The 13,516-nt window shown below is 38.6% G+C and overlaps 1 protein-coding gene across 1 annotated transcript; it reads left to right on the top strand.

Annotated features, from left to right (window-relative positions):
- Positions 1 to 12,323: 12,323 nt before the first annotated feature.
- On the top strand, positions 12,324 to 12,818 carry LOC107856776. The gene has a single exon (XM_016701750.1). The coding sequence runs from the start codon at positions 12,324 to 12,326 to the stop codon at positions 12,816 to 12,818; it is 495 nt and encodes a 164-aa protein (XP_016557236.1).
- Positions 12,819 to 13,516: the final 698 nt, after the last annotated feature.

Raw genomic sequence — 13,516 nt, 5'->3', positions numbered from 1 at the left:
TGTAGCAAGCCAGGCCACAGATTCATAGAATGCCCATATGTGGGTCAGAATAGTCAGCACAATCGTTCCCAAGTTTCAGCCGGTCACCTGGCTCAACAGGGTGCCGCTTCCAGTGCAACCAGTGGATAGCGCCAGAATATGCTGTATGCACTCCATTCCCGACATGATCAGGAAAGTTCTCCTGATGTGGTTATGGGTACGTTACAGGTCTTTCATCTTCATGTGTATGTTTTGTTAGACACTGGAGCTTCACTTTCTTTTGTAACCCCCTATATAGCTGTCAATTTTGATGTCAATCCCAAAATATTAGTTGAGTCTTTCATGGTGTCTATCCCAGTGGGTAAGTCTATCATATCCAAATAGGTATACTAAAATTTCTCAATTACAGCATCTTAGAAAGTCACGTCAGTTAATTTTGTGGAGTTAGAGATGACTGAATTCGATGACATTCTTGGCATGGATTGGCTCCACTAATATTATGCTTCAGTTGATTGAAGAATAGAGTCACTTAGTTTTAGTTTCCAAATGAACTAGTTATTGAATGGAGGGGTAGTACCTCAGTCCTTAGTGGTCAGATTGTTTCATATATTAGAGCGAGAAAGGTGATATCTAAGGGGTGTATTTACTATCTTGTTCGATTCAAAGACTCAAATTCTGAGACTCCAAGTCTTGAGTCAGTTTCAATAGTAAAAGAATTTCCAGATGTGTTCCCTAAAGATCTTCCTTACGTTCCTCGTAAAAGGAAAATTGACTTCGGAATAGATCTCCTTCCAAATACCCAAACAATCTCTATTCCATCCTACAGAATGGCTTCAGCTGATCTTAGGGAGTTAAAAAATAGTTGAAAGATCTCTTAAAAAAGGGATTCATCAGGCCCAGTGTTTCCCTATGGAGCACTCCAGTCCTGTTCGTGCATAAGAAATTCTCTCAGAATGTGAATCGATTATCGTCAGTTGAACAAAGTCACAATTAAGAATAAGTATCCACTCCACAGAATTGATGAGTTGTTCGACCAACTTTAGGCTACCAGTTATTTCTCTAAGATAGACTTCAGAGCCGTCTATTATTAGCTTAGAGTCAGAGAATGTGACATTCCAAAGATAACTTTCAGAGCTCGATATAGTCACTTTGAATTTCTAGTTATGTCTTTTGGACTAACGAATGCCCCAGCCGCCTTCATGGACTTGATGAACAGGGTGTTCAAGCAGTACTTGGACATGTTCATCACAGTCTTCCTTGATGATATCCTTGTCTATTCCCCTAGTAAAAATGATCATGCAGTCCATCTCAGAATTGTATTGCAAACTCTTAGAGCCTATCAGTTGTTTACCAAATTCAGTAAGTACAAGTTTTGGCTAATATCAGTAGCTTTCTTTGGTCATATTATTTCCGGTGATGGCATTCGATTTGACCCTTAAAAGATCAAAGCAAAGAGAAACTGGCTCAGACCTATCTCTTCATCAGATATTAGGAGTTTCTTAGGTTTGGCTAGATATTACAGATGATTTGCTAAAGGGTTTTCATCTATTTCATCCCTTATGTCTTGATTGACTCAGAAAAAAGTCAAGTTTCAGTCGTCAAATTCTTGCGAGAAGAGTTTTCAAGAGTTGAAGACTCAACTCGCTTCAACCCCAGTTTTGACTTTGCCAGATAGTTCAAATGGGTTTGTATTTTATTGTGATGCTTCTTGAGTTGGTCTTGGTTGTGTATTAATACAGTGAGGTATAGTCATATCCTATGCCTCTAGATAGCTTAAACCCCATGAGAAAAACTACCCTACCTATGATCTTGAGTTTGCAGCAGTTATTTTTTCTTTAAAATTTTTGAGACATTATCTTTATGGGGTTCATATGGATGTTTTCACGGATCACAAAAGTTTGCAGTATGTTTTCTCGCAAAAAGATTTAAATCTTTATCATAAAAGGTGGCTTGAGTTATTAAAATATTATGATATGAGTGTGTTATATCATCCGGGCAAGGCCAATGTAGTTGCAAATGCCCTTAGTAGTTTGTCTATAGGTAGTGTTGCCTATGTTAAGGAGGATAAAAATAGTTCGTCAGGGAGGTTCATTAGTTGGTTAGATTAGGTGTTTGATTGATTGATTCAGCTGAGGGTAGTATAGGGGTCCAGAATGGTTTGGAATCCTCATTGGTTGCCAAAGTTAAAGAAAAGCAAGATAGGGATCCCAGTTTGGTTAAGTTGAAGGAATCGATTAGAGATCAGAAGGTAGAGGTTTTCTCCCAAGAGGAGATGGTGTGTTTCATTGTTAAGGTAGGTTGTGTGTTCTATTTGTTGATGGTTTGAGACAGCTGAACTTAGTAGAAGCGCAAGGTGCATAGTATTCCATTCACCCAGGAGCCACTAAGATGTATTGTGATTTATGGGAAGTCTATTGGTAGAGTGGTATGAAGAAAGAAATTATAGAGTTTATAGCTAAGTGTTCTAATTATCAACAGGTTAAATTTGAGCACCATAGGCCTAGTGGTACATTGCAGGAGTTCAGCATTCCCACTTGGAAGTGAGAAGTAGTGTACATGGATTTTATGACAGGGTTGCCTCGTACACATCGTCATCATGATTCAATATGGGTCATTTTAGATGGAATGACCAAATCAACTTATTTCTTGCTAGTTCATACTTCTTATTCAGCATAGGATTATGCCAAGATTTACCTTAGAAGGTTGGTTAAGCTGCATGGAGTCCCCTTGTCTATCATTTCAGATAGAGGTACTCAGTTTACCTTCTCACTTTTGTAAGGCTTTTTAGAAGGGTCTTGGTACCCAAGTTCATCTTACTATAGTTTTTCATCCTCAGGCAGATGGTCAGGCAGAGAGCACCATTCAGACTTTAGAAGATATGTTGAGAGCTTATGTTATTGACTTTAAATGAAGTTGGGATGACCACTTACCTTTGATCGAGTTTTCTTATAACAATAGTTATCACTCCAGTATTTAGATATTGTCGTTTGAGGCTTTTTATGGGAGAAGATATAGGTCTACCATTGGTAGGTTTAAAGCAGGTGAGGCTGCAGTAATAGGACCAGATTCTATATTTAATGCAATGGGAAAAGTTCAGTTGATTAGGGAGAGGCTAAAGACAGCCCAAAGCCATCAGAAATCCTACGCAGATGTAAGGAGGAGAGATCTTGAGTTTGATATTGGTGACTTTGTCTATTTAAAAATATTGCACATGAAGGGAGTGAAGAAATTTGGTAGATGGGGAAAGATCAACCCCTGATATGTTGGCCCGTTTAGAATCTTGAGTCATTTTGGAAAAGTGTCTTATGAACTTGAATTGCCTACAGATTTAGCCTCAGTGCATCTAGTGTTTCATGTTTCCTTATTAAAGAAATGTATTGGTGATTCAGCTGTTGTTGTTCCATTAGAAAGCATGAATATTCAGGATAACCTTTCTTACGAAGAAGTCCCAGTTGAGATTCGTAGACTAGGGAACAAAGAAGTTCCCTTGGTCAAAGTCCTTTGGTGGAATTAGTCTGTTCAGGGAGCCACTTGGGAAGCAGAAGCACATATGTGAACCAAGTACCCTCATCTTTTCTCCGCAAACTCAGATACAGCTTAAGGTAATGATTTTCCTCAGAATTGACCCTCTTCCATTCTCAGTTTCAACTATAAAATTTATTTTATGTCATTGCATAGATTACGTTCAATTCAGTTCATATGTCATATTTTAGACTCAGCCATGTAACCATGTTTCCAGTTATGAATGTTCAGTATATGATTTCAGTTTCCCCAGTATTATCAGCTTAATCAGTCTCATTCGAGGACGAATGTTCCCAAGGGAGATATATTGTAATACCCCATAAAATTCATAGCTCATTTTAGCTCGTAGTTATATGTTAAGGTGTTCAAAACTTGAAAAATTGGCTAAATATTAGGGGCTTAGTCATTTTCAAGACCCTTGATATTTAATGATTTTATTTTTGATTTTTCCAACCTTGAAACTTTGATTTTTGAGTTGATTCATGATCGGGGATGTTAAAAGTACATCTCAGGTGAGTTTCAAAATTTTAAGACGATCATAAGGGCATGTTTGGAAGCCCAAAATAGTGAAAGCACCGAGATTAGCCCACGTCTCGCTCCAGTGCATCCCTTTAGACCGCGCCAGAGCCCGCATTGCGCCCTCCATTCCAGCGCCCAGAGCCCGTGTCACGCCCTCCATCATGACCAACTTCTGATTTTTGGTATTTTAAAGGCATGTGGGTCGTTTTTCTTCACCCATTCTGTCCATAACACAAAATTTAGGTCCCTAAAGAGCATTATTTGCTTCTTTAATCACAAATGCTCTTAAGAAATCCTCCCCCTTTCTCAAGAACCAACGCTAACCCATTCTCAAGAAATCAAGGAATTCAAGCTTCAAACCTCAAGAATTTCCCAATAATCTTTATGAATTCGATAGTTGAGGTATGTGTGATGTTCATCCATGGGTTCATTTCACCCATGGAGTCTAACATCCCTTTTTAGTTTTAAATTATGATTTTTTACCTGTTCAAGCTGAATTATCTCCATGAAGCTATTATTAATTTTGATTGAGTTATGTTTACAAGTGTTTTCAATGGGATGAGTCATTACATATTTTGGATATTGAAATCCCTAATTCATGTTTTAGTATTGTAATCATGGTATCCTTGCATGCTTTACCTATTATCATGCTTAAATTCATGACTCTCATATGTTTGATGAAATATCTAATTGTTGGGTTTTTGAGCAATGATCCGCTACCATATATTTCAAAGATTTATATGTCATCATTTTTATTTTTATTCAGTACTGATGGGTTATGAATACCAGATACCTAGTTGTGTACATATTCAGCATCTTCAGAATGATTTCAAATAAACCATGAGCATTGTCATTCAGTTAATGATTATGATTATTTGTTTGCTTAGTTAAGCTTAGTTCAGTCTAGTAAACATTGCCATTCAATTAAGAGTAGGATTCAGCATTGAGCGAACCAGGGATGGGGGCATTTCTGCCAGTTTTGGGTTTGATCCTTAGTAGAAATCCCTGATTTACAGAACTACGTAGCCACCGTAGGTTTGAGATGTCTCCCTGCCAGTTTAGGATTGACACATATCATATAAGTTTCTTTCCAGTATAGGGTGACTCTTTAGTTCTCCGGGACACCATTTTAGTAGATCACACAGCCAGTGTTAGTACTCATGACATGGTACTAACAATCTTCCAATTGAAATTATAGGTTGGACCCCGATTATCTCAGATTGGGACATGTCAGTTAGATGATACCTCCCACAGTCTCAGTGCAGTATTCAGTCCAGAATTCAGTTTAGGTTTGTTTAACCAAAGCATATAGATTACCCGATATTTAATTATCAATTTGTAGTATTTCAATTTACAAATTATTTTGAAAATGCATATATATATATATATATATATATTCTTGGTCTTGCATTCTCAGATATTTCAGTTTCTATGCATTCATATTCAGTTATCTGATGCTATACAATTGGTCCTTATTTTGCATGTATAGTACCCTATGTATTTCAGCCTGTCGTTGTCTCATATACTAGTACATTCATAGTACTGACCGCATACTTTTTTTTGCACTATGATGTCTTATATCATAGGTTCAAATGCTCAATTTCCCGATCGTACTTAGATGGTCCACCGCTTTAGCAGCAGCAGTAGTGGTAAGTCCTCATCTATCGAGGACCTATTATGTTTATTCAGTAATTTCCGCATTTTTGTTCAGTAAGTCAGTTGGAGTCAGTTGGGGCCTGTCCCGTAAACTCCTTAGTCAGTTTAGAGGCTTTCAGACTTTCAGACATCCAGTTGGACAGTTGGTCAGTTTATCAGTCTTATCAGTTATGTTTTCGTATTTTATTAGGCATTACAAACTTGTGAATTTATCGTATCTTTAGTATTCTGACCTTATGGATTTATCAATTGTTTTTCGCACATATCCTTTAATATTATGATATTCAGTGTTTGATAAGTCGTCAATTTGATGACTTGCTAGCACCTTTTAAGCCTAAATTATCATGTTTTTCCATTGATTTGATGGTACGCTCTTATGTAATGCCCATTTATGTAGGTAAAAGTAAAAAGAGATGATTGGGTAAGTCAATCAAGACATCAAGAGGCCAAATATGAAGGAAATGAGTCATCCTCTTCGTATCTGCTTTGCATCCGCTTCACATCTTCTTTTGAGATGCTAGCCATCTGCTCTCTGTCTTCTCTTTATCCGCTTTGGATCCACTCAAGAACATCAAGGATAAGGTGGCAGTTTTGTAATTTTCATCAAATGTAGAGTGGAGTTTGAAAGGAGGGTTTTAGCTCCTTTTTCAAAACCTAGTTTTCATCTCTTAGCAAGATAGTCTCCCTTTTAGCTCTTACCTTCTCTCTTCTCTTTTAGCACTTATCTTTTCATATTTTGAGAATTTTGTACTAAGCTTGAATAAAAAATACATGGTAGTGATTTTCCTTTGAAGAATTATTGAAACCCCAAGTGTGGAATTACATTATCTCTATCTCTCATGGATGAGGTTAATGATAACTTTGGTATATTCTTATCCCTTTTATCTATGAGTAGCTAAATTTTAATCTTGGGGTTATGCTTGCTTAGGTAGTGGTAGTGTATGGATTTTAGCTAATTATTTTTCTAATTAGTTAGTTGTGATGGGTGTTGCATTTATTTCATGAATTAATTGAGAGTTGGGGGTTGCAAACTCCAACCAACCTAGAACCTATGTCATTCTTGAAAGAGAGGACATGGGTGAGGAATAAATACAACCAATAACTTGATTCATTTTATTTAATGATATCTCTTAGACATAAGGATGTCAATTGAGGCAACAGATGTGGAAAATTATCACACTTGTGAGGTGTTTCAAAGAACCCATTTGTAAAATTTGGTGTTGTAATTGAAAGATTAACACTAATACATTGACATCTATCCTACCAATGATTTTTAGCTAAAAGTTGAATAAATGGCCAAATACCCATGCATGATCCCACACCTATAATTGCATAAGCCAAAGGCTTATTCTCAATTGAATTCACTCTTAGCATTCTTCAACGTCAAGCGGGTGCACTAAAATTGAAGTAGTTGTCATTTATAAACACATTCAAACTAAATCCCCCCATTTTACATTTATGCTTGCTTTATTCACACTACAGGTCATCTTTTAGTAAACTATTAATACTCTTGAGTTTTGAATTCTATGCTTTCACTCTTTGTCGATTCAACCCCTACCTAAGTTGGGTTATTATATTGAAAACGATCACTTACACCCATTCAAGAGTGTAATTTGAGCATTATCAAAAATGGCGCCGTTGTCGAGGAGTGAAACATAGTTTTCACTCTTATAGTGAAAAATGGCGCCATTGTTTGGTGTTTTTGTTCTTTCTCAGGTACGTATAATAGTATACATGATATTATGAGCTAACACGGTAGCAATGCCGAGACGGTTGATGGATATCTTGAGGATGCGGATCACCTCGATGATGTGGGCTTAGATAGTGCTATTTGTATTCCACCGGCAGAAGAAAATAGAGTGTTTCACGTTACTAGCGTGATGCTTCATTTGCTTCAAATAAAAGGGTTATTTGGAGGCCAAGCTCATGAGGATGCTAATCTACACTTGAAGAATTTTATTGATGTGTGTTCTCCATTTGACATAGCCCACATATCTCAAGAGTCAATTCGATTGCGTCTTTTCCCATTCTTTTTTGTGGGAGAAATGGTTTTATGGTTGTGGTCTTTGCCAGCGGGATCTATCACTACATGGAGTGATCTCATAGAGGCATTCTTGGAAAGATAGTTCCTTCTTATCGGATGTTGCAACTAAGGGATGAAATCATCAACTTTCACTAACTTAATGGAGAACCATTATATGAGGTTTGGCAACGATTCAACAATAAATTAATGAAATTTCCAAATCATGAGGTTCCAGATAAGATTCTTCTATAAATTTTCTATAGGGCATTAGATCAATTGAACAAGACGGTAGTCGATAATGCGGCTGGGTTTCTATTGTTAGACTATCGTATAATGTTGTGTCAAATTTATTAGATCAAGTAACCAAGAAAAGTAAAGGGTGGCACATAAGAGATACTGAGGTGGCCATGGGGGCTCCCTCCGCATCTTTTGTGAGCTAAGAGCAAAAGAACAAAAATGAAGAAAGAGATGTAAATATGGACACAACTTGATCTTCTTACCAAGCATGTGATGGGGGCTCCTCCAAAGGCGGTTAACGTCGTTGCTTCTAAGAGTGCTAGAGCTTATGATGATGAGAAAATAGAGTCTCTTGATGAATAAATTCGGTTCTTGTCGAACCAATCAGGGGGTCCCACCCTACCTACCAAAGGCAAGGTGGAATCAAGGTTGGAAGGAAATAGATCGTGATAGATATTGTGATTGGATAGATAAGGAGAGAGATTATGATCGGTATGTACCTCCACATGATCAGGGAAAGGGTAAAAGTCAAGTTCCATTGACCCGGATAAGCTCAAAAGTGAAGATGTCCTTGCTCGAATTTTAATGGGTGTTGAGGGGATCGATAAGATAGTGAGAGAAATGAAAGGTGACTTCTCAAAACTAAATCAAATGATGACATCTCACTCGGCCTCTATCAAGCAACTCAAAACCCAACTGGGCCAAATCTCAGCACAACTTAATGCAAGACCAAAAGGTGGATTACCTAGTAACACGGTTGTCAATCTTAAAAATGATGCTTACATCATGGCTATTTTCACTAGGAATGGTTGAACTCTTGGTAAAGATGTTGTTGATCTTTGTGAAGACCCCAATGAAAAGGCAAATGAAGAACAAGCCAATGCAAAGAGAAAGCGGCTAGAAGAGCCAATTAACAATGATCCAAAACCTAATGAGACAAGTGTTGAACGGCCAATGGTAGTTGAAGAAATGTTAAAAGTGAGAAAACTCTGAAGGTGATTGAGGATAATACTCCAAAAATGGATGAAACTCCAATTGTTCCATTTCTACAAATCAAAATTCCTCCCCCATTCCCATAAAGGCTCAAGAAGAAGGATGATGATACCAAGTTCAAGAAGTTCCTTGCAAAGTTTAGCACTTTATCGGTGAATATTTCATTGCTAGAAGCCTTAAGAGAAATGCCTGGTTATGCTAAATTTATGAAGGACTTGGTTACAAAGAAGTGAGTCATGGATTTTGAAACAATTGAGGTAACCCACAATTGTAGTGCTATAATGTCTAGCACAATGGTGGTGAAGAAAGAAGATCTGAGTGCATTTACTATTCCTTGCACAATCGGAGTCTACAAATTCGAAAAACCATTGTGTGATCTTGGAGCAAGTATTAATTTGATGCCATTTGCCGTGTTTCAAAATTTAGGTTTAGGTGCTCCTAAGCCTACCACTATGAGGCTCCTAATGTCTGATCGTTCAATCAAAAAGCCCGTGGGTATGTTGTATGATATTTTGGTGAAAGTTGACCGATTTATATTTTTGGATGACTTCATTATTCTTGATTGTGAGATTGATCATGAGGTCCCAATCATTCTTCGTAAACCATTCTTAGCTACCAAAAGGGCCTTAGTAGATGTGGAATATGGGGAGATAAAATTTTAGGTGAATAATGAAGAAGCATCATTCAATGTGTGTGAGTCTATGAAGTAACCTATGGACTTGCAAGTTATTTCGGTGATTGATATGGTTGATGATGAGGTGGCTAACACCATTGAAATGGATCTTGTGAATGACCCCTTGGTGGTTGTATTGTGGAACTTTGGAAGTGAGGTGGTTTAAGAATATGATGAGGTGGTAGCTTCATTGACGGGTCTTGGATCTTACACCAAGAACCCAGTCAAATTAGATTTTGATTTGAAAACCCGTGAGAGTCCACCCGCCAAGCCATCTATTATTGAACCACCTCAACTCGAACTTAAGCCGTTACTATCCCATCTCCAATATGTTTTCTTGGGTGAGGATAATACATTTCCAATCATTGTAGCGGGTGATCTTGAACCTTGTCAAATAGATGCCTTGAAATCAATTATGAAAAAGTTCATTCGTGCTATCGGGTGGACTATTGCGGACATTATAGGTATCCCTCCAAAAATTTGTTCTCATAAAATCAAGCTAAATGTTGATTATGTTCCTAGTGTGGAACACCAGAGGAGACGAAATCAACCAATGCAAGAGGTGGTCAAGAAGGAAATTATTAAGTGGCTTGATGCGGGAGTTATCTACCCAATTTCAAATAGCATGTGGGTGAGTCTGGTCCAATGTGTTCCCAAAAAGGGCGGCATGATGGTGGTCCCGAATGAGAATAATGATCTTGTACCTATGCTCCTAGTCACGGGTTAGAGAGTGTGTATGGATTATCGTAAATTGAACTCATGGACCGAGAAAGACCACTTTCCCATGCCATTCATGGATCAAATGTTAAATAGGCTAGCCGGTCGAGGTTGGTATTACTTTCTTGAGCGTTACTTGGGGTACAATCAAATTTGTATCGCCCCGGAAGACCAAGAAAAGACCGCGTTCACTTATCCTTATGACACATTTGCTTTCAAGCGTATGCCCTTTGGGCTATGCAGCACGCCGGCCATGTTCCACTGATGCATGTTGTCCATTTTTGCTAATATGGTAGAGGATACAATGGAACTTTTCATGGATGAATTCTCCGTGGTTGGGAATTCATTTGATTCTTTCCTCGCTCACTTAAGTAAAGTCCTTGAACGATGTGTGGAGACCAATCTTATTTTGAATTGGAAAAAATGTCATTTCATGGTCAAGGAAGGCATTGTTCTAGGCCACAAAATTTTAGGGAAGGGCATCCAAGTGGATCAATGGGAAGGGCATCCAAGTGGATCAAGCAAAAGTTGAGGTGATCGCTAAGTTACCTCCACCGATCTCCGTAAAGGGTGTTAGAAGTTTTCTTGGTCATGCCGGGTTCTATCGGAGCTTCATTAAAGATTTTTTGAAGATTGCTCACCCTTTGTGCAAGCTTCTTGAAAATGAGGCAAAACTTGAGTTTGATGGTGATTATGTAAAAGCTTTTAATTGTCTCAAGGAACTCCTTGTGTCTGCTCCTATCATAGTAGATCCGGATTGGTCATCGCACTTCGAATTAATGTGTGATGCAAGTGGTGTTGCTCTAGGTACAGTTTTGGGCCAAAGAAAAGAGAAATGGTTCCACCCGATTTACTATGCTATCAAGACGTTGAATGATGCTCAACGTAATTATACGATTATGGAAAAGGAGTTGTTAGTGGTGGTGTATGTTTTTGAGAAGTTTTGGGCCTATTTGTTAGGCACAAAAGTGGTTATACACACGGACCACATCACTCTCCGATATCTCATGGAAAATAAAGAGGCAAAACCTCAATTGATTAGGTGGATATTTCTCTTGCAAGAGTTTGATTTTGAAGTGAAAGATCCAAAGGGGTGCGAAAATCAAGTAGCCGACCACATTTCTCACCTTGAATCCAATCGTGAGAGGTTGGGTGAGATTGATATTGATGACACCTTTCCCAATGAGCTAGTCATGTCACTTTCGGGAAGCATTACACTTTGGTATGCGGATTATGCTAACTATATTATGAGTGGTGTGCTTCCCGACGAGCTAAACCATTATAAAAAAACCGGCTCCTATTTGATGTGAAAAAGTATTTTTAGGATGAACTATTCTTGTTTAGGGAGTGTGCAGATGGTGTGATCCATAGGTGTGTCATGGAAGCGGAAATGATAGATATTCTTGAGGCTTGTCACTCCTCTCTGTTTGGTGGAAATCATGTTGGGATCCAAACGGCCGCTAAGGCTCTTCAAAGTGGATATTATTGGCCTACCCTTCATAGAGATACTTATGAAATGGTCAAAACATGCCCTCAATGCCAAATGCAAGGTGGTCTTTCGAGAAGGCATGAGATAAGCCCAATCTCGAGGTTGAACTATTTGATGTGGGGGGGATCGACTTCATGGGTCCCTTTATGAGCTCATATGGTAATAAATTTATCTTGATAGCCATCGATTATGTCTCAAAGTGGGTAGAAGCCATTGCTTTACCGAACAACGAAGGCAAAAGTGTTACCTTTTTCTTGAAAAAGTACATTTTTACAAGGTTCGGGACTCCAAGGGCAATTATTAGTGATTGCGACTCTCATTTTTGTAATCGGGTCTTGGGTGCTTTGCTTGATAAGTATGGGGTGAAGAATAAGGTTACTACTCCTTATCATCCCTAAACTAGTGGCCAAGTTGAAGTTTTAAATCGTGAAATCAAGTTCATCCTTGAGAAAACCGTGAATGTTAGTCGTGTGAATTGGGCGAGATAACTCGATAATGCTCTTTGGGCATATAGAATGGCCTATAAAACTCCTATTGGTATGTCATCCTACCAATTGGTGTTTGGGAAGGCTTGTCACTTACCCATTGAGTTAGAACACAAGGCTTTATGGGCTTTGAAGAAGTTGAATATGGATTGGGAGGATGCTTCAAAATCGAGAGTGAATCAACTTCATGAGTTGGACGAGTTTTGGCTCAAGGAATATAAAAGCTCCATGTTGTACAAAGAGAAGATGAAGAGATGGCATGATGCCAAAATCTTAAAGCGAGAGTTTCGTGTGGGTGATGATGTCTTTCTCTTCAATTCAAGATTGAAACTCTTTGAGGGGAAGCTTAGATCGAAGTGGTCGGGCCCGTTTGTAATTTCAAATGTTTACCTGAGTGGAGCTATTGAGTTGGAAGATCACGAGAAGAAATTTATGGTGAATGGCCAACGATTGAAACATTATCATGTGGGTGGACCCAGAGCGACTAAAGTTAAGTTGCTTCGCTTAAAAGATCCAAAATTATGAGCAATTGATGTCTTGCCACGACTATAACTACGATGCTTATTGGGAGGCAACCCAAGGAATTTTTCTTAATATTTTTTTAACAATTTTTATTCACATCTTAGTTTAGTTTTGGTTGTTGCAGGTGATTTCATAAAATTTGGGGTATGAGAAGATTGATTCGGAGACTTGAAACTAAGCTCTAAACTAAGAACTTCGTGAAGAAAAATCGTGGGCTAAGCTGGAATGACCTGCGCTGCACCTTCTTGAGTAGGTTAGCCAAAGGTGAGGAGCAGATAGAGCGCAACCTGGGTGTCGTTTACTGCCTAGACCTGTGCTGGAATTGCTATAGCATTCTAGTCGCAGGATAGGCTTATCTTGCACGCAGGTAGCCTAAAAATGGAAGCCAAGAAGTTGTGCTCACTGTCCCGACCTGCGCTGGAGCTACTTGAGCAGTCTAGGCGCAGGTCCATCGCACCTTAAACGCAACAATAACAGTTTTTTTTGGATGTAAACTTTTCCAACCTGCGTTGGAGCTGCTCAAGCAGTCCAGGCGCAGGTCCATCGCATTAGGGGTGCAGGTTGGTTAAAAAAATGACTTAGGAGATGCTACAAACTGTCCAAGTATGCGCTGGAACTGGTTCAGCAGTCCAGTCACATGTTCAAATCATTTGGCGCACAGGTAAGTTTAAAATGTTGGGTATCTTTAAAACAGGTCGGAT

Source organism: Capsicum annuum, unplaced genomic scaffold, assembly GCF_002878395.1.
Source record: "Capsicum annuum cultivar UCD-10X-F1 unplaced genomic scaffold, UCD10Xv1.1 ctg78397, whole genome shotgun sequence".
Lineage (NCBI taxonomy): Eukaryota > Viridiplantae > Streptophyta > Magnoliopsida > Solanales > Solanaceae > Capsicum > Capsicum annuum.
The sequence above is the reverse complement of the archived record's forward strand: the minus strand, read 5'-3'. Positions and strand labels throughout refer to the sequence as shown.